The sequence below is a fragment of the Petaurus breviceps genome, unplaced genomic scaffold (assembly GCF_028583685.1).
Source record: "Petaurus breviceps papuanus isolate PSGF00001 unplaced genomic scaffold, PetGlider_PUasm1.0 90779, whole genome shotgun sequence".
Lineage (NCBI taxonomy): Eukaryota > Metazoa > Chordata > Mammalia > Diprotodontia > Petauridae > Petaurus > Petaurus breviceps.
This window is the reverse complement of record NW_027187344.1, coordinates 5,879,320-5,907,176: the sequence shown is the minus strand read 5'-3', so window position 1 is coordinate 5,907,176 and position 27,857 is coordinate 5,879,320. Positions and strand designations below refer to the sequence as shown.

General features: G+C 38.9%; 2 protein-coding genes across 7 annotated transcripts in view; one reads left to right on the top strand and one right to left on the bottom strand.

Moving 5' to 3' along the window:
* Nucleotides 1-10,157, bottom strand: part of TTF1 (transcription termination factor 1) — a 33,659-nt gene extending 23,502 nt beyond the window's left edge. For 2 of the 6 annotated variants that reach the window (XR_011164704.1, XM_069069303.1), the window contains exons 1-3: nucleotides 10,004-10,155; nucleotides 5,647-5,793; nucleotides 829-3,708 (exon numbers count right to left, since the gene is read on the bottom strand). Coding sequence is in view for 5 of the 6 variants with exons in the window: in XM_069069303.1 (XP_068925404.1) it covers nucleotides 829-3,701 (2,873 nt within the window). In the remaining variant the exon portion in view is untranslated. Of the gene's footprint in view, nucleotides 1-828; nucleotides 3,709-5,646; nucleotides 5,794-8,681; nucleotides 8,740-9,277; nucleotides 9,449-10,003 lie in introns of all 6 variants that reach the window. The other 4 variants (XM_069069305.1, XM_069069304.1, XM_069069306.1 and 1 more) reach the window with 4 other exon arrangements.
* Nucleotides 10,158-13,099: 2,942 nt separating this feature from the next.
* Nucleotides 13,100-27,857, top strand: part of CFAP77 (cilia and flagella associated protein 77) — a 183,695-nt gene continuing 168,937 nt past the window's right edge. The window contains exon 1 of the mRNA XM_069069296.1: nucleotides 13,100-13,344. Within this exon, the coding sequence (XP_068925397.1) occupies nucleotides 13,138-13,344 (207 nt within the window). The 5' untranslated portion in view covers nucleotides 13,100-13,137. The remainder of the gene's footprint in view (nucleotides 13,345-27,857) is intronic.

Below are 27,857 nucleotides of genomic sequence, written 5' to 3'. Positions count from 1 at the left end.
TCAGGTAGATCAATGGTGCTATGAAATGAACTTTTCCGTTTTATCAACAAGTATTTATTGTAGCTAGCAGACATTAAAGGTATACTTTAAAGAGGTTCACTTCTTTTCTTGTTTGGAGGGAATAAATTCATTAATTCTAAAGAAGGCATACAGAAGCAGGAATGTAGAAATATAAGAACCTACAGTAAGTAGTGGCTTGTCCCTGAGGAGTTTTGTGCCCAGGTCACTGTGGAATCTGAAGGTGTTCCTCCATACACTGATAAATAGCTAGCTGAGCCTATAACGTGTATAGTGAGGGAAGAAATCCTGAGTGGTTATTTTTCTAAATGAACTCTTCTACATAATCATTTCAAACCATCAGAACTTTATAAACATAGTAGCTGGGTGAGATTTGGAAGAAAATTATCTTGAGTTCTAAGGAATCAGAGGTAAATAGTCAAAAATAAAAGAATTTTTAAAAGTGTCATTGTCTGCCAATGAACCAATCAAATTACACAAAGTTGGATGTAATCACAAATAAAAATTCTATCTTACAATTTTGTCTATTTGATAGGAAAATTCAATTTTACCGACTCTAGCATTCCAAACACTGTTCAGATTTGCCTACTCAAATGAGAAGGAAATGGCAAACTATACCAGTGGTTTCTGGCCAAGAAAACCCAAAAGTAGGGTCATCAAGAGTCAGAAACAACTGAAATGACCAAACAACTGTACAAAGAGAATCATTTAGCACTTAAAGCAACCTTGACTTAAAGGAAGATTCTGAAGTAATGATTAAGAGGTGTAACACATATGAGATGATGCCAAAGCTTAAGATCCCAATATTACCTTTCCTCAGTTTCTATACTTGTTTTTTCTGAGTGAGATACTTTTTTCTTCTTTCTCCTGGTGTCTTTCACTCTCTTATTAAGAGTGTTACCACTCTCTGAATTCTTCATGTTATCAGTTCTATTGACTGTTTCTTTTTGGCCAGAGGATGTACCCATAGAACTTGTACCAGGAACTGAAAAGTCATCCACAGGTTCTTGATCCTTTCTAGTTGAAGCTTTTCTCTTTCTTTTCTTTTTCCTTCCAGACTCCACACTGTTTTCATAAAGAACACTTTCACCATCCAAGGTGTCAGTGTTGTTAACATCACGACCTGTTTTCACATGGTCAGAAGGCCCATCCGCAGAGCTTGGACCAGGTACTGAAAAGTCTTCAGTAAGGGCCTGCTCATTTTTAGGTGATTGCTTTTGCTTTCTTTTCTTTTTCCTGACAGACTCCCCATTGTTAAGGGTGCTCTCAGCTTCCACAGTCTCAGTGTTAAACATATTTCCCATTTTCTTAAGGTCAGAAGGGCTAGCCACAGAGCTCACGTCAGGAGCTGAAAAGTCATCACCAATTCCCTGTCCCTTAGTTGAAGTCTTTCCCTTCTTTTTCTTTTTCCGGACAAATTCCCCATTGCTTTCAACAAGGGTTCTATCACTTTCCAGGACCTCAGTGTCATTAATCTTATTTTTTCTCACATAGTTAGAAGACCTATCCACAGAGCTTGGACCAGGTACTAAAAAGTCATCAGCAGGTCCCAGCTCATTTTTCACTGAGGTCTTTTGCTGCTTCTTCTTCTTTTTCTTCTTCCTTATAGAGTCCATATTGCCTTCACTAAGGGTGATAGCCCCCTCCACAGTCTCATTGTTAACACTATCACCTGTTTTCATTTGTTCTTGTTTAGAAGACCTCTCCACAGAGTTTGTACATGGTATGGAAAAGTTACCAGCAAGCACCTGATCGTTTTTAAATGAAGTTTTTTGCTTTTTTTTCTTTGTTCTGATAGATTTCCCAACACTTTCAATAAGGGCATCCTCACTCTTCAGAGTCTCATTGTTATTACACACTTTCATATGGTCAGAAGGCCAATCTACAGAGCTTGGACCAGATACTAAAAAGTCACCAGCAGGTGCCTGATCATATTCAGTGGAAGTTTTTCGCTTCTTTTTCTTTTTTCTGATAGAGTCCCCATTGCTTTCATTAAAGGTGCTTCTATCATCCTCCAAAATTTCAATGTGAACACCATTTTTTTCCATCTGGTCAGATGGCACATCCATGGAGCTTGTACAAGGCACTGAAAAATCAGCAGGTGCCTGCTTATTTTGATGTGAAATCTTTCTCTTTCTTTTCCTTCCCCTGACAGATTCCACAAAGGTGCTAGCATCTTCCAGAGTCTCAACGCTACAATTAGCTGCACTAATCACTTTGATTTTGTTGGGAGGCACATCCACAGAACTCATCTCAAGCACTGAAAAACTGTTAGCAGTTGATCGATCATTTTTAGATGAAGTCTTTTGCTTCTTTTTCTTTTTTCTTATGGATTCCACATTGCTTTCACTGAAGATGCTATCACCCTCTATAATCTTCATGTTATTAACAATATTGGATGGTACATCCAGAGAGTTCACATCAGGCACTGAAAAATCATCCATAGGCACTGTATCATTTTTATTTGAAGTCTTTCTCTTTTTTTTCTTTTTCCTGACAGATTCCACATTACTTTCACTGAAGGTGCCATCACCCTCCAAAGTCTCACTGCTATTAGCTACCCCAACTACTTGGTCAGAAGGCATATCCACATAGCTCATCTCAGGCACTGAAAAATTGTCAGCAAGTGCTTGATCATTTTTAGATGAAGTCTTTTGCTTCTTTTTCTTTTTTCTGACTAATTTTGTATTGCTTTCACTAAGGGCGCTATCACCCTCGAGAGTCTCCACATTACTAACACTATCACCTGCTTTCATTTGTTCATCTACAGAGCTCACACTGGGCACTGAAAACTCATAAGCAGATACTTGATTATTTTCATTCGAGGCCTTTTCCTTTTTTTTCTTTTTCCTGACAGATTTTACCCTGTCTTCTTCAAGGGTCCTATCATCCTCTAATGTACTAACTTCATCAACCACTTGTGTCCCATTGGTGTGCATGGACACAAGGCTTTCATCAGCCATGGAAATATCCTTAGATTTCATATGCTTTTTATTTAAAGACCTTTTGCTTTTGTTCTTAGACTTTGACAATCTCATTGTATCAGTAGATACTAGTGGTTCCCCAATCTCACCTTCTCTTTCTGAACAAAAGGTAGATTTTTGCTCTTGGGCATAGAAGCTCTCATGAGAGGTTTTCTGTGTATCATTGAAATTTCCCTTCCTATCACTGACTTTATGGAGTTTATCCTTAAGTTTGTGATCTGGATCTTCTAACTCATTTTTATCAGCTTCAGACATTGAATACAGCTTATCTTTTTCATTTGATTTTGGAAATTCTTGCCCTTTTTTATTATCTATGTAAACAATATCAACATCTTTTCTAAACTTCTCCCTTTCCACACTTTCGATATTTTCTTTATTCACAAGGACACATATTACCCCGATCTCCTCCTGCATATCACAGGTGACTACATTTTTCTTTTTTCTTTTTTTGGCTATAGTGACATCCTTTAGGATTTCATTATCATTGCAGATTTCTGATCTGATACAAGTAGAACTGGAGGACTGGGAATATGCTTGATCTGTAGTTCTTTGAGAATGTTCATCAAAAAGTAGGAGAGAATCATTGAGATCTTCCCTGCTAAATTCTCTATCCTTTCCCTCGGTTACAGACTTTTCTCTGTGTTTTTTCTTCACAAAATCTGGAGCATTAATTTGATATCTCCCAGATTCTCCATCCATTTTGTTTCTGCAATGAAATATTTTTATGAAGTAAGCTAGCATAAATGAAGAGATTTTGTTTTTGCAAAGTATATTCATTTATCATGACATGAAGAAATGGTGACAATAAAACAAGACTTCATTGTGACATGACTCCAGAATCAGGGCTTAATACACTTATTATGTATTTAAGATTTACGTCAATATAATCCTTACTCTCCATTGTCACAAGACATCCTGGCAACTGAAAATCCAATAGAAGACAGTTCACAGAGCCATCAAGTTTCCTATTAGTTTACACTCCTTCTTTACAGAGTCAAGGGTTGGAGGGTTATGTTGTGTTCATATATGCAACAAGGGCCCATCCCATGTGATGCCCAATTTTATAACAAAGGACCTTACAGTAAGGGTTTAATGCATTTAACTTGGAGTGATTTTCAATATTTTGAAGTTTAAATACTGATATTCTCCACATAAAATGAGAAAACGTCTTTTATATCCTAGCCCATTCTCCATACTCCTTTGAAAAATAATTTCTAATGGTCTTACTGCATCTCATTTTCAGATATAACACATATTCTGTAAAAGATCTAATTTATCATAGACACGGCAAATAATTCTACAAAAGAGCTGTTGTGGCACCTTATGAGTGCAGAGGGGACCCTGGGTTTGGTAGTGAAATTCGATCTCTAGTAGATGGAAGCTTAAAAGGCTTTAAGAGCCAGTGACAGCCCCATAACCCGTGGTATGTAAGTTCAGGAAGGATCATCAGGTGGCAGCAGGGTGATTAATATTTTTGGTCACAGCATCTAATAGAAAACCATTGCTTAAAGTACAAAGGGGCTAAAAGCTGCATGGGGGGTGGGGGAGGGGAGTACCCAAGTGGAAAAAAAATAGGTATAAGATCATGAATTCAGAGCTGGAAGGGATTTTTTTTTTTTTTGGCAGGGGGAAGGCAGGGCAATTGGGGTTAAGTAATTTGCCCAAGGTCAGAAAGCTAGCAAGTGTTAAGTGTCTGAGGCTGCATTTGAACTCAGTTCCTCCTGACTCCAGAGCTGGTGCTCCTCTATTCACTGTGCCACCTAGTGGCCCCTGGAAGAGAATATTAATTTACTGAGTCCAGTTGTCTCATTTTAGAGATAGTAGGCCTAAACAACTTAAAAGGACCTGCCTATAGTCACAGAGCTAGTGTGTAAGAGAGAGGATTAAACCAAATTTTTCTGACTCAAAGCCCATTGCTATGCCTACTAAACTGCTCCTGAAGGTTTACTGACTGGTCATTCTGAGTTGCGATTAATAACAATGGCAATTGCAGATTATGTTTTCAGTGTTTAAATGCTAAAAAGGCAAAAAAATATATTTATTGCTTTTTTGGAGAGGGAAGGCAGGGCAATTGGGGTTAAGTGACTTGCCCAAGGTCATAGGGCTAGTACCGTGTTTCCCCGATAATAAGACACTGTCATTAATTTTTTTGGACAGAAAAACACCAGAGGGCTTATTTTCAGGGGAGGGCTTATTTTAATGAACATTGACAGCAATTTTAATAAACAGGTACATGTGAACAAAAAAATGTACCTTTATTCAATAAGCAAATCACTGGGGAAGAACAGGATGATGCGCTCACTGCTGCAGCTCTGATTGGATGCAGCTCGGAGCGCGGCGTGCGTTTCAGGGGGGGGGATGGTGCATACAGAGGGTACCGTAATGTAGAGTGTAGCGCAGGGGATCACCTTCACTACAGTAGCAATCTCAATAGGGCTTATTTTAGAGGAATCTTACACAGTAAGAGGAGGGCTTATTTTTGGGATAGGTCTTATTATCGGGGGAAACACGGTAAGTTTTAAGTGTCAGAGGCCAGATTTGAACTCTGGTCCTCCTGACTCGAGAGCTGGTGCTCTATTCACTGCACCACCTAGCTGCCCCGAAAATATCCAATTATTTATGAGAAAGGGCTTTTCATACTTACAGCTTCCTAACATTGGTGACCTTGGGCACATCTAGTGATGAGAATGATTAAGGGGAACCTTGGTCTCTATTCCTTCCACATGTTGGTGTGCTTCTGGACAAGTGACTTCTGGGTTATCAGACTTAACTCTGCCTATATCTGCCTCATCTGCAAAAGGGAGAAAGCCCATTAAAATCACAGAATAAGAAAAATGCAAAGTTGTAAAGAATCTCAAAGACCATTTCCTACAAAACCCAATCTGATACAGGAATCTCAAATTCAACAAGTGGTTACCAACCTTTACTTTGATTTTTCCCTGTGACTGGGGAACTTACTATGTCTCAAAGCAGCCCATTTCAATAAGCATTTATGAAGTGCTCATTCTGTGCCAGGTATTGTGCTAAGTGTTAGGGATGGAAAAAGAGGCAAAAGACAGTTCTGCCTTCAAGAAGCTCAATGTGTAATGGGGAAGACACTAAGCAAACAAATATGTACAAATGACCTATATACAGCATAATTAGGAAATAAGTCACAGAGAGAAAACACTAGAATCAAGAAGGGTTGGAAAAGGGTCGACATAGGAAAATGGAATTCAAATTACCCACCCACAGACCCTTTGTCTCTAAATGTCCCTATATATGTTGAATTTTAGAAAGTGGTATTTTAGGTGTAACTTGAAGGAAGCCAGAGAAGGTAGGAGGTGGAGATGAGGAAGGAGAACATTCTAGGATTGGGAAGCAGAGGGCTTGGTGGGGAACGAGGAATGAAACAGAAGGTTTTGTTTGAGCAACAGTTAAGGAAGCCAAAGTCTCTGGCTCAGAGTTTGTGGCAGGGAATAAGATATAAGAAGACTTGAGTGGGGGAGGGGAGGGCTAAATTATGAAGGTCTGAAAGCTTTTGATTCAGGAGAGCGGAAGTAGAAGTGAGGACAGATTGGAGTTGGGAGACTTATGGCAGGCAGACCCACCAGTAGGTTATTACAGCAGTCCAAGCACTGAGGTGATGATGGGGACCCATAGCAGAGTGATGGCAAAGTCAGAAGAGATAAGGCGGCATATTTGGGAGGTACTAAGATTAAATAGAAAGGCCTGGACAACAGACTGAAGTGTGTGTGTGTGTGGGGGGGCAGGGGAGGCACTAAATGAAAATGAAAACAGCTTTGGTTAATAAGATTCACACTACAACTTCTAGCAACTTTCTCAGTTTCACCCAATTGAGGATAATCTCCACTATAGTCATTTAAAGAGGCTTTTTTTTCTTATGGTTATTTTATGGGAACCATTCATTAAATCATCCTTTGTTAGCCATTTATTCAGAAAGAACTACTTAAGTTTTTCCGGAGCTGGAAAAGCCCTGGGTAGAAAGTGTAAAAAGATTTAGAGTCAGAGGACACCAAAGAGTTAAACTCAGATTGCAGGCTTTCTAGCCGAGAGACAAAAGGCAATTCACAACTAGCATTTATTAAAAAACAAGGAGAGGTTTCAGATGCTAGGAAAACAAAGACAAAAGCAGCCCTCAAAGACCTTACTCTATTGGGGGTGGGGTAAAAAGAGAATACAATGTTCAAAGATTAGAAAATACGAAGTAATAAAAAGTAATTTCTAGAGGAGCATGCTAACAACTGGAGAGAGGAGGAAAGACTACTTGTAGGAAGTGGCACTTGGGCTGTATTTCGAGGCTTGCTAGGCAGTTAGGTGGCTCAATAGATGGAGTGCTGGGCCTGGACTCTGGAAGACCTGAATTCAAATCCAACTTGAGACACTGGGCAAGTGACTTAACCTCTGGTTGCTTTAATCTGATGGAGAAGGAAATCGAAAAATGATGGTTTGGGGTTGCTGGGAATCCTGATATATGTCAAGGTGAGAGTTCGAGCAGATGAGCTACATTTTCAATAAAGTAGGAAAGGCCTGTGGAACTAGCAATTTTGAGAAAAGAAGTTTGGAGTAACTGCTGTGTAGAGTGTGAAACTGAGTCAACAAGATAAGAATAAAAAGACTAGCAGTCAGTGAGGACCTACTGGCTTTAGTAATCACAAATTTGTAGTAAATTCAGTCAGCTTGTTAGTAGTGATAATCATTTAAATATCATATTTTGGCCAAAGTCTGAATTAATCAAACAAACTGCTTTGGTTGATTTAAAAATGCCTTTCCTTGTGTTAGCAATTTCAAAGACCAGAGGTGAGATTTCCCTTATCTTGGGACTCACTCCACATGATAGCAAAACAGACATCCTGAGACTATAAAATGTAAATAGGCCCTTCTCTGGTCATTGTCAATTTGCATTTACAACCAAGGAACTCTGTTTCACATATAGATGGTAACAAATAGAAGTCATAAAGTTTTGTGACATGGTCATCCTGAATTGGGATGGCTCTAAAAATGTATAAAAAGTCTTATGATTTCTCTGTGAGTCAGGACTTTTGTCCTGCACTCCTAGTGCAAGTACTGTTAGCCTTAAGGGAATAATAATTAATGAATAATGAATAAATAATGTAATTTTTATATTACTATTTGTTTGTTTCCTTTAACCAAACTCTTTCTAAAGGTCGACAGTAGGAATGGAGCATTTGGGTAGTGAGGATATTCTAGGCTAGGGGTTTGAAAGTGTGACTATTCAACAGACAAGGAATTCCAGGATAAATGATAGTTTATTATTGAACTGGTCAAACAGTAGACTAGACTAGGAAAGAAAGGAAGTGAAGTCAGAGGCGGGATAATGAACTGAGAGAACATGGAGGGGTTTTAGCACCAGAGTTCATGGTGAAGATGGACACTAGGCTTAAGGAGTGAGCGGAGAGATTGAAGGAGAGGAGATTTTGATCAGAGAAAGGAATTTCATAGTCTTGGATAATGAAAGCAAAAGCTATTGTGACATGACTGTATGCTGGATTTTGAGTCAGAGGACCTGGGTTGGTCCTTGTTTGTTTCCTTTAACCAAACTCTTTCTAAAGGTTGACAGTAGGAATGGAGCATTTGGGCAGTGAGGATATTCTAGGCTAGGGATTTAAAAGTGTGACTATTCAAGAGACAAGGAATTCCAGGGTAAAAGGAACCCACCTTCACCATTTGCCATTCTGAAAAGTCACTTAACATCTCTGGACCTCAATTTCATCATCTGTAAAATGAGGACAGATATGACCCCTAATGTCTTGCCACTCTATGTCTTTAACAATGATTAGACCTGTGTAGGACTGAGGTGGGGTGAAGGTGCAGACAAGCTCATGAATCTGATGAACTGGGAGTGATGAGGTATGGGCTCCCTTGAGTCCTTGAGGTACAGGCTCTGGGAACTCCCCTTGAAGCCTGATTAAATCATCAGAGCAGGCAGGCACTTTAAATGTCCTGTAGTCCAACCCCAGAGGTTAAAAGTGCTAGCCCAAAGCTTGTCCTCATTCATGGGGAAGTAATATTTAAGTTACTAGCAATAATTATAATTAAATTTGATGGGGCATTTGCATGAGGCCCTAAGCCTTACATTGTGGCTGGGCCCAACCCACTCCAGAGCCTACCAAAATATCAATCCACCCTAGACCGGCCTATAGTCTGTGGTCTCCAGGTAGCCTCCCCCAACTTCCCACCCTTAATCAACTCATTGACCTCATTTGATTTCTCATGAAGATCCTCCCCAAACAAGTCTCCAGAGCAAACCTTACCCTCTTTATGCGTAACCTCTTCAGGAGGACAAGAGGTTACACACTTATGTAGCAGAGTAGATAAAAGCATTGAGTCTGGATTGGGGAAGATTTGAGTTCAAATCAGGCCTCAGATGTTTAATAACTTTGTGACCCTGGGCAAGTCTCTTATGTTTGCCTCAGTTTCCTCATCTGTAAAATGGGGATAATAATAGAAAAAATAAGATAAACGAAATGTGAACAGCACAGTGTCTAGTACAAAGTAGGGACTATATACATATAAAATAAAAATAAATATACAAAGTTGACCACTACTACCACTAAATGAGATAATAATTGCAAAGCTCTTAAACCCTACCTGACACATAGCCGATGCTCTTTAAAGGTTAGCTATTATAATTATTACTAGTAACACAAATGCTGACTTCCCCATAAATGAGGACAAGCATTGGGCTAGCACTTTTAACCTCTGGGGTTGGACTACATGATATTAAGCCTGCCTGCTCGGAATTGTACGGATCAATGAGATTTAAGCCAAAGAAGTCAGAGTGCCTTATGCCTAGGTCACAAGGAGTGGGAGTAACAGGGCTGGGACTGGACCCCAGCTGTCCCAGACAACAGCGCCTGGCTCTTCTCACTGCGCTACGCTTCCAGACCACCCCTCACCCTCCAAAAGGGGAGAAAACAAGTGAAAACACTCGGTCCCGACCGCGCCTCCCGAAGCCCGGAAAGGCGGCAGTTACTCACTTCCAACGTGCTCAGGGCACGGGCCGCTGCAGATCCCGAAACGCCGCCCAACTCACCCAGGCTAATAGGTCGCTAACCACTACTAGCTTTCGCTCTCTCCAGGAAGTGCCCAAGCGGAAGTCGCTTAAAACTTACACCCCTTTCCGGAATCCCTCCCGGCAGGCCACGTGTTGCGGCCGTGGCAACGGAGGACGCTAAAAAAAAAAAAAGCAGCTTCGCGGGTGGGGAAGGCTCGCCGGGAGAAACCAAAGTGAAGTTCTAGGGGCGGTGCTTTCCCTCGTAGGCGCTGGGGGATGGACCAAGCGCTTCCCAGGGGTGCTTAGCCTTTTTTTTTTTCTTTTTTGTGCCTTAAGTATCTTTGGTCATCTGGTGAAGCCTGTGGATTTTTTTTTCAGAATTATGTTTTTAAATTCCTAAAATAAAATACGTAGGATGACGAAAGAAACCAATTATACTGAAATACAGTTAACAAAAAAACCCAACCCTTTTTTTTTTCCTAAAGATTCACTTAAGAACCCTATACCAAGGAGTGAATTTAGCAGATTATAGGATTTTAGAGCTGGAAAAGAGTACCCCCCTTAGCTATCATCATCATCATTATGAACCTACTTTTTTTGTGGAAAGCCTCTGCGCTAGAATTTAGCTAAAAGAACAATCACTGGCTTTAACAATGCATGTTCTAAAGTTTTGCAGTTCCAGCATTCTGTGATCTAAGGGCCTTTCCAACTTTAACATTCTTTGTACTAGGGTTTCTATTAGCTCAAATGATCTAAGATTATATGGAAATTAGAAATTAATCAGTTATTGCTTCCTTTTTCGGGTTGGCAGTGAGTGAGATGGCAGCACCATGAAGGCCTTGGGCACTCTGAAAGAGTATAAAGTCGCTGCCTGCCCACTCCCAAGAGCCTGGTGCTGTCTCTTTATCGAATGTGGATCTTTGCTCCTAATCACGTCGCAGCAAAGTGCCGATTCTGGTACTTCATTTCCCAGCTGAAAAAAATGAAGTCTTCTGGAGAAATCATATACTGCAGACAGGTCTGTGAAAATCCCCTCTTAGGGTGAAAAACTTTGGCATCTGGTTGCACTATGATTCCAGGAGTGGGACGAACAACATGTACAGGAAGTACAGGGACCTGACCATACTGCTGGTGCCATCGTTCAGTGCATCAGCTACCGAAATATGGAAGCCAGTCACCATGCCTGCCAGTCACCATGCCTGGGCCCTCTCCATCCAGATCCTGAAAGTGGAAGAAATTCCTGCCAGCAAATGTGGCCGCCCAAAGTCAAGTAGTTTCACGACTCCAAAATCAAGTTCCCTCTGCCCCACAGAGTTCTTCCCAGCCAGCACAAACCACACTTTACTACCAAGGGGCCCAGCACCTTCTTCTAAGTTTAGAAACAAGGAGACCCCTGTTCTATTTGATCTGTTTAAATACATTTCTCAATTGGAAAAAAAAAAAAAGAAATTAATCAGTTATGAGAAGGCATGGGCAGGAAACAATCACTCATCCTGTGGGCTCTTTTCTTCATAGAGATGTAGCCTGAATTTCTTGCCTTTTGCATATTGGGTTGTAGTATATTGACTCTTTCATTAGTATTCCTGTTGTTTTCTATTTTTGTCTGAGGTTTTGCAGCATAGGTATGGTGTCTGAAATTCAATTTGTAGAATATTTCCCTGCACTGGACCACTTGTGAGTAGACAGTTTATAAAGATAGTAGGAATGGATGAATGAATGAATGAACTCAAGATTCCTTCAACATTAAGGAAAAGAATAGCTGTGACTTGGGAATTCACAGGTCAGTGATATTAATTGGGTGTTTTTTAATGTTTGTTTGTGAAAAATGTATTTGAGGGCTATATAAACAGTACCACAAAAGTATATTGGAAGTGAGGAGCTCAGAAGTGAGTATTTGTTTATAAGTGGGAATATTACTTAATTGGTGTAGAGAGATCCCAAGAACTAGCTCTACCAATGTAGATTTGCATCTTCTCTGCAATTTATAATGTTGCCTAGAATACTTAGAGTTTAAGTGACTTGCTCAGGTCCACATAGTGAATTTTCTATAGGTTAGAAGTGGAAACTGATCCCAGGTATTCCTGACTGGGGCCAGTTCAGATCTTGCCTTGGATACTTATTGTGTAGCCTGGAAAAGTTACTTAATAACTCTGTCAGCCTCAATTTTCTCATCTGTAAAATGGTGATAATAATAACATCTACCTCATAGGGCTGCTGTAAGGATAAATGAGATAATAATATATGAAGTTCTGTAAACCTTAAAATATCATCATCATTCTTATTACCACTACCATACTACTACTACTACCACTACCACTATTACTACTACTACAACTTGCTGCACAGCTACAAAAATACACTGGACCTGGAAAGGACCTTAAAAATCATTTAGCCTAACCCTCTCATTTTAAAAATGGGGAAAATAAGACCCAGAGAAGGAAAGTCACTTGCCTAGAGTCACACAGCAAGTTCTCAGCAAAGGCAGGACAACAGAATCAGAGAACGTTACAGGGACCTCGGAGACCAGATTCTAGGCCAATTCCCTCGTTTTACGGATGTGGCACAAACAGGGGGGTGAAGTGACTTGCCCAAATTAGTTAAGTGGCAGGTCTCCTAATTCCCCCGGTCAGTGTTTCTTTCACCAAAAAACTATGTTATAAGCCTGTCCCAAGGGTAGTGGAGAAGATTTAAACGTGTTAGAGGCTCTTTAAAGTTCTGTTCGGGGGCAGGGGTCAAAGAGTGTTGGCGTGAAGTGTTCTATGTTCGAAAATAAGTGGAAAGGAAGCTCGGTCTTGTTGGCGTCCTGTTGCTATAGAAATGGGCCATTCCATTCTTTCCAGAGGGGTCGTTTTTCCTACCTTGTCTCTACGAATTCCTCGGGATTGGGTTTGGGACGAGGTTGAAGATACTAAAAATTTTAAATACGTTACTTAAAGCTCCATCCAGTGTCAGAGAAGTGGTTTATAGATTCTCGGACTAGGATGGTTGGGGGACAATCCTCCCAACGGCTGAGTGGCATGAACCAGAGAAGGGGTGGGCTCCGGGACTTGCATTAAACTCTAGAGAAGCTGCACTTGACGGAACTCCCAGGCCCATTTCCCAGGAAATTCTCCAGGGATGGCGGGCTCTGGGATGGAGGCTTCCGAAGCCCCCCACCCCGAAACTTCCCCATGGAAGAAGAAGAAGCCAGTCTACCGTACGGTCAGCCAAATCTGCCCCCCTCCGAGGCGACCCCTGGCCATAGCCGACCTGCGCCCAGGCATGGAGAATGAGAGGCTGGGGGTCTTAAGGGACTCCATGCTGCAGAACCCGCTTATCTTAAAGGTGAGCAGGCTCCAGACAACCCAGATTCTTGGACTTCTCTCTAGAGAACCCTTCTAGTCTAGAACCCTTCTGGTTCTCCAGTCCTTCACATTTAAGGATTTAAGGTTTACAAAAGTCCTTCCCTTGCAACAATCCTGTGACGGAGGTAGTGCAAACATTATTAACCCTATTTCACAGTTAAGGAAACTGAGTATCAGAAGGTTAACTAACTTTCCCAGGATTATACACTGAATTTGAACCTAATACTTACTGAACAGGTACTAAGTATGTCTTACAAGTAGTGCTTTATTCATTCATCAAACAAGAAGAGGGAAGTGTGAAATAACTTATGGTTAAGCACTTCAGTTACATTCAGCAAACGTTTATTGAGCAGCAACTATATATAAGCCCTATGCCATATGTGTTTGATTTTTTGTTAGCAACATATACTGGAGTCTGGCTTCTTGCCTGGCAAGTTAGCAAATACTGTTGATCTATTTCCTCTCACAGCACATTATGTGAAGGGAGTACCAGAATAAAGAAGGATCTGTGATTTCATCAGGGCAGGAAGCTCCCAATGTGGAAGCTCCCTTCTCCCTTCATTAATAGCAGATCACAATTCTCTTTATAGGAATTCCTTAGTAGGCAAATTCTAAGGAGTTACTTAATACAACTAGAAGTTAAGTGATCTGCCCTGTATGTGTCAGAAGTGAGTTTTGAAACCTGGTCTTCTGACTCCAAAGCCAGCATTATAACTGTCTCAACCTAAAATGTCACCCTAAAAACATTTTCAGGCTGCAAAGTAGGAAACATGAAGTTGACGTTGAATTTGCTTTCTGTTGATTATTGGGGCATAAAGTCGAAGAACCCAATTTAGGCTTTAACCACTAGAGAGCAGCATGCTTTTAAGAATGTTCAAACTTGACTTGGCTTTGAAATGCTGGTAAGGAGTTATGTTACCTATAGGCCCTAAACAGTTTTTCTCTGTACCAGGAGTCTAGGCTTCATCAGCTCCATGCTTTAATCACCTGTGCTTACAGGCTTGTGTAAACTTTGGACTCTAAGCATTGTTTCTATGACCGGAACGCATTGAAAGATTATTGTACTGAGAGTTGGAGAACTTGAATTCTAATTGTTATTCTTCCACTTATCATCTATTTAAACTTGATCTTGCTGGGACTGATCTTCATTTTACTGGGCCTCAGTTTTCTCATCTGTAAAATGAGGACATGGAACTAGATGACCCCTCATTCAGGTCCCCCTACATTAGTCCACCAGCTGTAATTATTTTTAATAGTATTTTATTTTTCTCCAATTACATGTAAAGATAGTTTTCAACGTTAATTTTTTAATAAGATTTTGAGTTCCAAATTTTTCTCCCTTTCTCCCTCCCCTTACCCTTTCCAAGATGGCAAGCAATCTGACAGAGGTTATACATGTCCAGTCGCTTTGAACATATTTAGACATTAGTCACATTGTTAAAAAAGAAACAGAACAAAAGGGAAAACCCACAAAAAAACCCCACCCCCAAACAAAAAAAAGGTGAAAATAGTATGCTTTGATCTATATTCAGACTCTGTAATTCTTTCTTTGAATGTGGATCAGCTATAATTCTAAAACAAGGTATGACTATGAAGATAGGTGTTGATCTCAAAGTGAATAAAGTTACCCCTATCAGAAGGAGTTTAAAAGGCCAGAAGACCAGACGAATTTTATGACAGAATGATTTTAAGTATGACCAGGCATGGCTAACATAGCTTTGCTATGGATCAAGGGGCAGAATTCAGCCAATTTAAAAATTGCTATTTGGTAAAAGATTACTCCAATAGATGACCACTGCTTTTGTTGAACAAAACCACTGGTAAATAGATTATCACTTCCCTCTTTCTCAATAAAAAGGGATGAAAATCTTCCCTTTAAGGGCCCTCCCAGCTTTAGAGCTGATTCTCTGGTCTTCTCTCTGATGTTTCATCATGGAGTGGAGGTGACTCTGGGTTCTTGAAAGCTGTGCCAGTAGATTCCATACTCTTGTAGTTCCTAGTAACCTGGAAAAATATTAATTATAGTTCTGATGACAGATTCTATATCCCTGTTCTAGCTAAATTTATCACCAAAGGGCTGGTCACCAGGTGATGACTTGTTTGGAACAAAGCAACTCATGAAGCCTTCTAGCTAAGGTATAGAGGAGGTTGTGATCTGTACCCATGAAAGATGTACCCATACTCTATTTAAAATACTGAAGCAAAGGCCACTTATAATTAATCAAGTTAGAGGTACTTGGAAGGTATACATGTGTGTTTATGTATGTATGTAGATGTATAAATACATACATGTATTTTAAATTAAAAATGACAACGGACTAAATAAAGAATTAAAGTTTTTGCCCTTTGGATGGCACCAACTTAATGACTTCTATCACAGACCAAAAGCTTCATTCCCAATTTTCAAACTAGAGTTGGGGGGTGGGGAAAGGAAAGGGAAGGGAAAGAGAATTGCTAACTCATTGGTATTTCTGTCTACTATACTCTATGGCAGAGAATTTTACTCACTAGAGTATAAATACTTCCACCAGAGTATGCCTTTACAGATTTTCAAAAGCTAAGTCCATGGGGCACAAGCTCTCTCAGAGGGCTTGGAAAGACTTCCAGAAGGGACCCAGGGAAGAACTATATGTCTGTTATTTGAGGATCAGATTCCTATTGGTTCAGAAAGGCTCATCACTATAGGATGATGAACTTTTCCACCTTCAAACCCCTCCCCCCCCCAAACCATCTACTAGAAGGTGCAGAAAAATTTCACTTGGGTAAGTGGGAGGGAAGGCAGTGGACCTTCTTTTAAAAAATTTTTTCTTCATTCTTTTATTTCTTCATGTAAGTTTTCTGTTTTGTCTTTGAATTATTCATATTCACATTTTTTACACCATAATAACATTCATACTTGACTCCAATATTAATTAAGAGAATAGGATCTTAGGATAATAGCTCTAGAACTAGAAAGGACCTCAAAAAGTCATCTAGTCAAAACATCTCATTTTACAGATAAGGAAACTGAGGCCCAGGGAGCTTAAGTAAAATGCTAAGGGTAATATCATTGAAATCTGAAGAATGCAAAGCAAAATGGGAAGACCTACATGAAGTAATATAGAGTTAAGGAAAGAGACAGGAAAGGGATAGCTGATGGCACAATGTGTAGAGTGCTACACCTGGAGACAGGAAGTCCTGGCTTCAAATCCAGCCTCAGACACTTCCTAATTGTGTGAGGATCCGGAGCATGTCACTCAACCTCTGTCTGACTCAGTTTCCTCATCTATACAATAGGAATACTAATAGAATAATAATACAACAGGAATACTAATAATACATATATACTACTACTAATAATACATAACACCTCCCAAAGGTGTTCTGAGAATGAAATAAGATAATAGACATAAAGCATTTTGTAAATCTCAAAGTACTATATAAATGCTAGATTAAAAATGTATATTCACTGATTACCACTATATAGTTAAAGACAGCAATTGAGCGAACAAAGTCACATTTTTGCATGGGAAAAATATCAAAAGGAATCACAAAATCCAGGAGACTTTAGAGACAACTATTTAAAAGTTAATATGCACATAAGAGTTTACAGACACATGTATAATTATTTATAATTTCTTAGCTTTTTTCTTCTTTTTTGTTCATTTTTCCTTATATTCTTTTTTTTACAGTTCTTTTTTTAGTCTTTATTAATTTATTTGTTTAGTTTTAGTTTACAAGATTCAGTTCCACAGTCCCTTGATTTTCAAATTTTCTCTCCCCCCCCCAGCCATGTTGGCATGCAATCAAGATGGCAGTGGACCTTGTTGAAGTACTGAATTAAAAAGAGGCAATGTGGTTGCCCTCAAAGATAGGAAGATTTGAGTTCAAATCTCTGACACATGCTGGCTGTATGACCCTGGGCAATTTACCTAACATTCATTTACTCTGCAACTCTCTAGGTCCTTAAGTCCCACACTTCCACACTTGAAGACCTAGAGGGTCACATGTGGCCTCAAGGTAGCAGGTTCCCCACCTCTGTATAAAACATCAGGTATCAAACTTTTTGGTCTCAGAACTGCTGTTTCCTAGGAATGCCCAGAGAATAATAGAACTCTTAGATCCCCCAAGGAGCTTTTATATGTGTAGGTTATAGCTATGGACATTCACTGTATTAGAAATGAAAACATTCTAGTATTATTATGAGAATATTTTTGACCTCATGGACTCTCTGAAAAGGTCTCAGAGATACCAGACTGGGAACCACAGCAATAAGACCCCAAATTACAGATCTGCATGGTAGAAGGAGTTTATTGGTCTAAGCTTTTTTTTTTTTTAATATATAGGAGTACTGAAGTAGAGAAATGATAAGAGAAGGATTGTTTGCCTTGGTCAAAACCCCTGTCTTGAGGGTTTCATATAATCAGGCAGACTGCTCATCATCATTGAACCAACAAATTTTCATTTTTGTCCTTACGGGGGCAGCATTTCCCTTTCATTCTTCTCCAAGCTTCTTGAGTTGCAGTGACTAAATCTAATTAAGGGATTGTCAACATTCCTCTCCTTATCTTCTCTTATGAGATTTTGTACTTTGGTCCAAATGAGGAAAACAGAATTAGAGAACTTGGGAGTTGGAAGAACACCAGAGACTGCTAATCCAAGGTCTTCATTTCATAAAAGGGGAAACTGAGGCCCAGCACACTTTAAGCAGCTTGCCCAATGCCACACAGCTGATCGGTGGCAGAACCACCAAATTCACTTTAAGGCTGAAGCAACAACAACACATGAAAACTGAAAGTCACTTGAAATGTGTTTTCCCATTTCTTTCAAAATCAAATGATCAGATTTGGGGATTTTTGTTTTTCTTAATTGAAATGTCATAATTCACTGGAATTTTCTTTAGTTTGGCATATTTGGTAACATAAAACTAGATACTCCTACTTTGTCTTTGTAGCTCTTCCTTTGGAATGAGGCAGTAGTCTGTGCTTTTTGACTTGGTTTCTCTGGCAAACAGTGTTAGAACTACAGCCTGAATATGATTTGTCTATGCACATCGGGATTTGGAATCAGTATATGTTGGAATACTATGAGGCCCTGCAAATACTATTAGTTATTTAGGAGCATATGTTGATTTGGTTGGTTGATTGGTTGTTTCTCTTTTAAAAAGGGCTCATTTTTTCACTTAGAATGTTAGACCACTGATAGAATAAATCCAACATTGCTAGTAAATGCCCAGGGAATTTAGCAAGATAAACATTTAATAACCTGCCATCTATTAAAGGCTGTTTCTACAGCAGTCATTTAAAAGTAGAGTAAAAAAAGTTGGGGCAGGGGCGGCTAGGTGGCACAGTGAATAGAGCACCAGCCCTGGAGTGAGGAGGACCTGAGTTCAAATTCGGCCTCAGACACTTAACACAAAAACTAGCTGTGTGACCTTGGGCAAATCACTTAACCCCAATTGCCCTCCAAAAAGCAAAAAAAAAAAAAAGTTGGGGCAACGAACCAGGAGGTAATTAACTGTCTATATGATATCAAACTATGACTTGTTTATTTTGCTGAAATGTCTGAGTCACAGAATTTCAGAGTTGCAAGGGACCTCATTGGTCATCTAGTTGTATCAACTGGGTGTTTTGCAAAACTGGGAATGGTTAAAATTTATTCAGCAAACACAAACACTTATTAAGCACCTTCTATGTGCAAAGCATTGTCTTTGGCTCTGCAGATGAAAAGACAAAATCAAAACATTAGTTTACATTTCAGTGGGGTAAGGGTAGGAGAGCACAGATTTTATGTTTATATATGTGTGTATACATATATATATAGATATGTATGTATACATATACATATATGTGTCTATATACATATATATTAATTAGAGGAGGGAAGAAGGAGATGGGGTAGAAATCAAGGAAGGCTTCCTATAAGAGGTGGTACCTGATATAAGCCCTTTCCAAGATATAGTTCTAATTAAGCAGTGGTTGCTATTTATTTTGTTGCTTAGGTTTTATACAATACCTACTTCCAAAAAGGATTTAAGGAAGCTTAAAATATTGAGATATATAAAATATATCATTAAATTTAAAAAAGACAAAAATCTGTTAAATGGTACCCTGCATTCTTGGGATAAAGTTATATAAATATTCCCTTTTAAGAAAATATTCCCTTTTTATTTTATGAATTGGTGTACAAGGCTAGTTTCACTTCATTTGTGACTCTCTGGAGAGACAGAATTAAATAGAGAAAGAACTGGGCTGCTAAGTGCACAATTTCTAGTTTCCCAGAATTCAGTGACTCAACATGGAACCTGGTTACAATCTCCTTCAACACTCCTTCAGAGAACTCATCAGTAATGCAACTTTCCTGCCACTGGAACTCAGATGATATCCTGTCAATACAATTATGGGGAGAGACTTCTTGGTTAGCTCTGACAGGATAGTACCTTCAGTTATTGTGGAGATGTAATAGTCTATGTATAGATGTGGGATTTATTGAATACAGCATCTTTAGAAAGTGCATATGATCACAAACCAGATTTTTCATAATTTATTACTGCTTCTGTTTTTCAGTGTTGTTTATGTCACAATTACGTCGTATTGCACTTATGAAATAGAACCATAGAAACAAATATGAAAATGTAGACAAAGTACTATGCAAACCGTGGAGCACTATATGAATGTGAGCTGATATTAATGATTGCAATTATTATAGAACCATTGAATGTCAAAACTGGAGAGGGACCTTGGAGATTATGATCTAGTCCAACCTCCTCATTTTACAAATGAGAATACTGAGGCCCATGGTGGTGATATAATTTTCCCAATATATCTCAAAGCAAATAAATGACAAAGCTGAGGGTAGGACCTAGGTATCTTGGCCCCCAGTCCTAGACCCATGGTCTTTTGGCTGCAATAAAAATTAATAAACCAATTAAATAAGTCAGATTGGCCACATCATTGAAGTAATTTATATGGTGCTAGTCACAGAACAGGTACTCAATTGAATTCAATAAGCATTTATTAAGCATTTACTATATACCAGGCACTGTGCTAAGTGCTGGTGATGTAAAAAGATAAGAATTTATAGTCTAATATTCACTGAACACTTCCTGAATGAATCCTATCCAAATGTCATTTTGCTTTACTTTTGCTTCAGGTAACTGTGATTTTTGTCAGTGTGGATGCTCCCTCCACTAGGACAGACTACAACTCCTCTTCAGCTTAGTAGATAGCATTTCAGAGTTGCCATGACTAAAAGATTCGGTACCCATTGAGGCAGGCAGCTAGACAGTAGAGTGAATAGAACATTGGTCCTGAAATCAGAAAGACCTGAGTTCAAATCTAGCCTCAGATACTTACTACCTGACTCTAGACAAGTCACTTAATCTCTGTCTACCTCAGTTTCCTTAACTGAAAAAAAAATAATAATAGCACCTGCCTTCCAGGGTTTTTGTGAGAATGAAATGAGATAATATTTGTAAATTGGCACAGTCGCTAGCACATTGTAGATATTTAATGCATATATGTGTGTATACATATATAATATATACATTTATATCCTTAACTCTCTTTTCCTGTTACCAACTTAGGAATGAACATCTCTCCAAACTTGGTTAGGTTGGTCTTTGGACAATAGATACAATCTATTACTAGGGCCATATTGGACAACCTTCCAGTTTGGTGGGAGTGGCTAGGGTTTGTGCTCCACTGAATGGCATTCAAGAACCCAGGTCACTCACCTCAATGCCATAAGGAGGCATCAGAGTATAACTTACCATTCATTATAAATCGAGAGCCACCCATTCTTTGATTCATGTGTTGAGTCAACCAACAATCATACCCATTTTGTGCTTGGTGCTGTACTACAAGAAAGATAACATGGAGCTTACAATTTAGTTGGTGAAACAAGATGCATAGATACATATAAAATGTTAACTAACAATGCACAAGGTACTGTGAAAAATCATAGATAAATGCCAAAGAGTGGTACATTTTGTAGATTGTTTAAGTCCAAAGGACTTTATCTCATTTTGATTGGAATAGTCATAGAAGACTTCATGGAGGGGTGGGATTCGAATTGGTCCTCAAAGGATGGGTAGATAAGATTTAGAACAACAAAGAAGAATGGATTCAACCTTAGAGTTATACAGAAGGAAGTACTTCTGAGGTACATAATCACTAGTGAGTCTTCATTAAAACTTCAGTTCTACTTAATAAAAATTAGCCTTGCTATTATCTACCTTTATGGTCAACAGAAAGCATTTATTCAGGGCCCACAAGATGAAATCACAGTGATGGGTGCTCTATGGAAACATAGGCATACCTTTCTTGGAGTTTCCAATCTAAAACAAACAGGAAAATACAAATGTATAAAAAGACATTCAGTCAGTAAAAAATATCCAAAAAACATGTCAGCTCAGTGAATGAAACACTTACATTATGTATGAATGTAGTGGGAAGATATATTACTCTCATCCTGTCTTCAAAAACACCTCTATCAAAGAATATGAACAAAGAGTTTTCAAAAGAAGAGCAAACTATCAACAACTCTATAAAAATATTCTAAGTCACTAATAATAAGAGAAATGCAAATCAAAACTACTCTGAAGGTTCCCCTTGTACCCATCAAAATGACAAGGCAATAAAAAGTGGAAGCAAGGTTGGAAGGGCTGTGGAAAGAGAGAGAGACCAATACAGTACTGGTAAAGCTGTCATTTTATCCAACTGTTCTGGAAAACAATTTGGAATTATTCTAGAAAATGCTGTTCATACTCTTTCATCCAGTGAAGAAGGCTAAAGACAAAAAGCAAGGTCCTATATGTACCAAAATATTCACAGAAGTGTTATTTGGGTAATAACAAAAAAAATTGGAAACATAGTAGATAGTTGATTGAGGAATTACTGAACAATTTATAGTACCTGAATATAAGGGAATGCTATTGTGCCCTAAGAAATGGTGAATATGAAGTAATTCAAGGAAATGTAGAAACACTTGTATCATCAATGCAGACTGAAGTAAGCAGAACCTAGAGAAAGCAATGACTACAATAATAAAAAACAAAAATAATACAAAGTTGGCCTGACTTGTAGTACAGTGGAAAGCTTGCTGGATTTGGAATTTGAGGACTTGGGTTCTATCCCAGTTTGACTAGTTAGTACCCATGTGACCAAGGACAAGTCATTTGAGCTCTGTGGGCCGCAGTTCCTCTTCTGTAAAATGAAGAGGTTGGTTTAGACAACCTCTAAGGTTCATTTAGCTCTAAGTCTGTGATTGCCATGACAAGTCTTGGTGCTCAAGAACAATTGTTGACACACACTTTCTGCCTCTAATTGAGTGCCCATTATTTGCCTAGTGACTTATTGCAGAGAAATCTGACATCACCCTCATGGAAATTAGAACTTAGTTGTTGAAAAAAAGCTTGCAGATTTGCTCTCCTCAGGTAGAAAGGGTAGGGGAATGACCCCAGGAGGGAATGTTATTTAAGCTGCTAGGGGGATTGTTTAATTTGTTTTTGCTTGATGGTTTTAATTGGTTACAAAAGAGAGTTTAAGGAGGGTTTTAGGAAATGACTGCAATTTGGAAACAAAAGACATCAATAAAACTTTAAAGTAAATAAAGTTTGATGAAAGTAGTAGAAGAAAGGAAAGAAAAATATGGTTACCAGCAAATTTCATCCCTCAAACATTATTACTTTCAGTGTCTAATGTCCCCCCACCAAGGCGGAAAAGGAAACTTAACAGGGTGAATGAAAGGCAGAATTGGTAGAGAGCATGGCCAAGGGAAACGAGGGAAGAGAACATGTCCAGGAGAGGATGGTCAACAGTGCCGAAATCTGCCTAAAAGTGTACTTATTAGCTCTGGTTGGCAAAAACAAAAACAAAAACAAAAACTGTCAGACTCATCAGCTCTAATGTTCCATTTGTTTAGGTATCAAAAATAGGAAGCTGGCAGAGTTCCCATTTGGTAGATTGGAAACCTCCAGTCATTTCTTTCCTCCCTCTCCTCATTCTTTCCACTCTTCCCCCTGTCTTCCTTTTTTGGCACATAGTAGGTGCTTTAGGTTGATTGATTTGTGCTTTCCTATTCAGCTAATATTTAAGAGTTTATTAAGTGAAAATTATTGTGCTAAGGATATGGAGGTGACTAAAATAATTATACTCCTAGTCCTCAAGGAACATGAATGAATAAATGAATGAAGGCATTTATTAAGCACCTTACTGTATGCCAGGCATTATGCTAAGATAGAATTTTCCCTTCCTTTCAGGAATACAAAATTTTCCTAGTTTTTAAAGCCAGTTCTATAGATATATATGCATATATAAACATACATATCAAATCTGTATGTTTAAACCCACAGGATCTGGACACTTTCCTAATGCTGTTTTGCATCATTGTCCATAATTAGTTATCCTGTCCCTGTCACCGTCTCTTTCTCTTCCAACTTATTATTAAGCTAAGAAAATAAGCATATGGCAAATAGACTTGTAGTTCACCCAAGGCCCAAAGGCTCAGACAACCCCAAGGTAAAGATAAAGAAATGGGGCATAGTGCATTTTAATAGTATCTATATCCTCTGTTTGTTAACCATCTCCTAGACCCTTCCCTTAGAGACAAAGACTAAATTCCACAGCTGTTTTGAGTTACCCCTCATTGCTTCTAAAATCAATTTATTTCCCGTTTATGATATGGTTTATACAAGTTTGCCAGAATATATATATATGTAAGGTTTGTCCTTCTCCAGCCACTCATGCTGTAGCTTTTTAAAAATGTGTTTCTAGAAACCCATACAGCGCAGTTCAATAATTCATTAGATAAATAAATGAATGTGGGGCTGGCTTGTTGAGTAATCACTAGACTGGCATGCGAGTGTTGTTTCACCAGCCCACCAACTTCCAAGGGTTTTTTCTCAGCATGAACTAATCTAAGATTTAAAACATAAATTATTTGGTACACTAGAAATTAAACTCCCAGCGGGCTCTATCACCAGCCTAGATCTTATACTGACATTTTAGAGATAAATACAGCATTTCAGAGAAGTAAATAAATGCTCTTTACAAAGGAAACAGCTGTATTTTTTTTTATTTTCCACCCAATAATTTAAAGGCACATTAGGGTTCAGTCTTGAAATTGACTATCATGGGTCAGTGAACAGAGAGGTCAACATTAGCAGCACAGTGAATAGAGAATTGTTTGGAAAAAAGGATTGGAGAAAATACATAAATAGCAAGAGAGAGGGATTTTTGATCTTTTTATGTGAACCAAACAATACATATTTGTGAGGCTGGAGGAACCTAGACATGCAAGGTGAATGTCTTTGTATGTATGAAAATCTATGTTTATTTGCTAAGAACATTGGAAATAAGGAATCAAAGGCTCTTTGATTTTTAGGTATACTACTAAAGACACTCAGAATCATTAGTATTCAACAATGGCAGGGCTGTTTCATCAAAGGAAAAGCAGGAGTTGGCAAGGATCTAAATATCATGGTCTCACACAAAGATCCAGCACTTTAATGGGACTCTGGAATGGCGGCACGCTTACCTAGATGTCTTAATGAGGAAATTCCACATTGTTGGAAGATTTCTTGTAGTTGAACAGTTCTACCAATGGATTTAGGAATGCATCACTACCTTGAATTATTGTTGAATTGACACATCGTAGGAAAGTGTCTGAACTTCCTTTATAACTGTCCTTAATAATCATTGAGGAAAAACAGAAGTACTAGACATGGTCCCCTTTCCTTAAGTATGTTACAGATTAGTTGAAGAATGGAAGAAATGTGCACATACACATAAAAATTGAATTGACACTACAAGGTAGTGTGTGAAATACCAAATAAGAGGAATGGGCAAAAAGTGCCATAGTATTCCAGAGGAGGAAGATATCCTTATGGACTGAGGTGATCAGAAAAAACTTCCCAGAAGAGGTAGAGCATGAGTTGGGCCTTGAAGGAATGGAAAGGTTTCAGATAAGCAGAGAGGATGATGAGAAAGTATTGCAAGAAGGGATACATTTCTTTGTTAACTCAGGAATGAGCTGGATAAATCCAGGGAACAGCACACAGACCAGAAGTTTTTAATTATTATTTTGTTGTTGTTTGGTTTTCCTCAGTCATTTCCAACTCTTTGTAATCCTATTTGGGGGTTTCTTGGCAAAGATCCTGGAGTAGTTTGCCATTTCCTTCTCTAGCTCATTTTATAGATGAGGAACTGAGCAAAACAGGGTTAAGTGACTTGCTCAGGGTCACACAGCTAGTGTCCGAGGCCAGATTTGAACTCATGAAGATGAGTCTTCCTGATTCCAAATTCAGTGCTCCATCCACTGTGTGAACTAGCTGCTCCTCCTAACTATTTTAGGAATACTTAAAGGTCTTACCTCTAATGTCTATCTGCTACTGTCAACAAAACCCTACAAATCCTTAATAATTTAGGAGAAGAATCACCTCATTCTCAATGTAAAACCAAATTTTTACAATGTTCTAAGTCATCCTAATGAAGTATGTGATTTGTTAATGTATAGATTATATGTATGTGGGTTTTCTCCTAAGATTGTCATACAGCCTTTTTGGGGAAACTAAAGATTTATTCCTCAGAAAGTGATGAATAGTAAATGTGTAACTAAGCTTGTTCATACTACTAAACTGACTGAATATAATAGTATAGTAGAAGCTCTAGGTACTCCTTCCTGCCTGTCTTTTGAACATCTTGAGGTATCCCCGGTTATCTAAAGAGACGATGTAGTTTAGTGGAACTTAGAGTGCAAAACACCTAGGATTTCTCTCTGATTCTGCCACAAACTCCCTATGTGACCTTGAGAAAAATCTCTTTCTCTCAATCTGGACCTCAATTTCTTTTTTTAAAACTTGAAGAGGTTAGACTAGATGATCTTGCAAGAGCCTCTCCAGGTCTAAGGCCCTTCAATCTCAAGAGATAGGAAGAAATCTTATAGTACGATGCATCTTAATTTTTTTTTTCTAAAGTACATGTTGTATATGTAGGGAAGGGAAAGTGTTGCAAAATCAAAGACTAGTTGACTGTTACAGCCCAGTGGGGAATCATGGAGCCAGAAGCTAGCCACATTTGTTTTTTCCATTTCATTTCAAAAAATAACAAAACTGTAAAAATAGTAATTCCTTGAATTCATAAACTCTTGACTTTGGCCCTACACAACCTGGCTCTAACATACCCGCCCAGCCTTATTTCATATTTTTCTACTTTATATGGCATACATTTCCCTTTCCCCCTACTAATTTCTCCTCCATCAAATTCTTGAGAACGCTTTGCCTGGCTTTCTTTTACCCCTTTCCCAAAAGGCTGCATAACAATCCCTGAAGAATGCCCAGGTATACTTATTCTGTACATTAAGGAATCACATACATACATAATCTGCCTCATGCCAAAGTTTTTTGTGTGTATATTCCATGAATTCCTTCCCCCCTGTCTCCATTAAGCTGTAAGCTTCTTGAGGACAGAGATTGTATTATTTTTCATCTTTGTAGTTTCTTTTTCAACTCAGGGCCTTGCATATTTTAGGTGCTTAATACATTTCTGTTGAACTGAATGGTACCTTTCTTCAGAAGAGATCAAAAATGCTTTCACCTCTTGATCATTGTTACACTCACAGCATTCTTGTCAGATATTCCCTTATTTTATAGATGAGGAAACTAAAGTGGAAAGGTCAGGTGATTTGCTCATGTCAATGAATCAGTGATGGTACTGGGGTTAGGACACAAGTCTCCTGATTCCCAGTCTTCCATGATGCTCTATCCTCTAGAGTAGTCATTCTCCTTTCAGAGTTCTCAGCCTCAAATAAGTAGAAGAATTAGACTATCCCAGCTGTCCCACAAAGAGGAAAAAGAAGGCAAGAGCCAGAGCTCATTATTGAATCCACTGTCCAGACCAGACTAAAGAAAAGGTGAAAAGAACATATGTACATGCACGCATGCACACACACACACACACACACACACACACACACACACACACATACCCTTGACACAGAGAGAAGACACCTATGTAAACTCACTCTTATTCTTACTCCCCTTTCATCCTCACTTCAAACTCCTAACACACCAGTTAAGGTGACTGCAAGTGGTCCTATCCTGGAGGAAGACAGAAGGAGAGAGGTAAGGAGGAGGATCAGATGGAAGGGGAAAAGAAAAATAAAGAGGAGAAGGAGAAGGAGAAGGAGGAAGAAAATAAAGATCAGTACATTCTTCTATGACCTTAAACAGTATTCAATGGCCTCAGCACTTAATTCTGCTGAAGATAACCTGAAATCTAATAGACTTCTAATCATCTGAAAGAGCTGAATCTCTGACACATTACATTACATGGGGATGACTGACATTGGAGAATGTTCAGGGCAAAGCCCAAGAAAGCAAAAGGCCAAAGAAGACCCAAAGGCTGTCAACAAGGTGGTTTATGCCACTTCTGAGCACCAGTGGCAAAGAGTGCTTATGCAAAGTGCAAAGAGTGCAAAAACAACCCACCCCCCTCCACACCACCACGACAAATC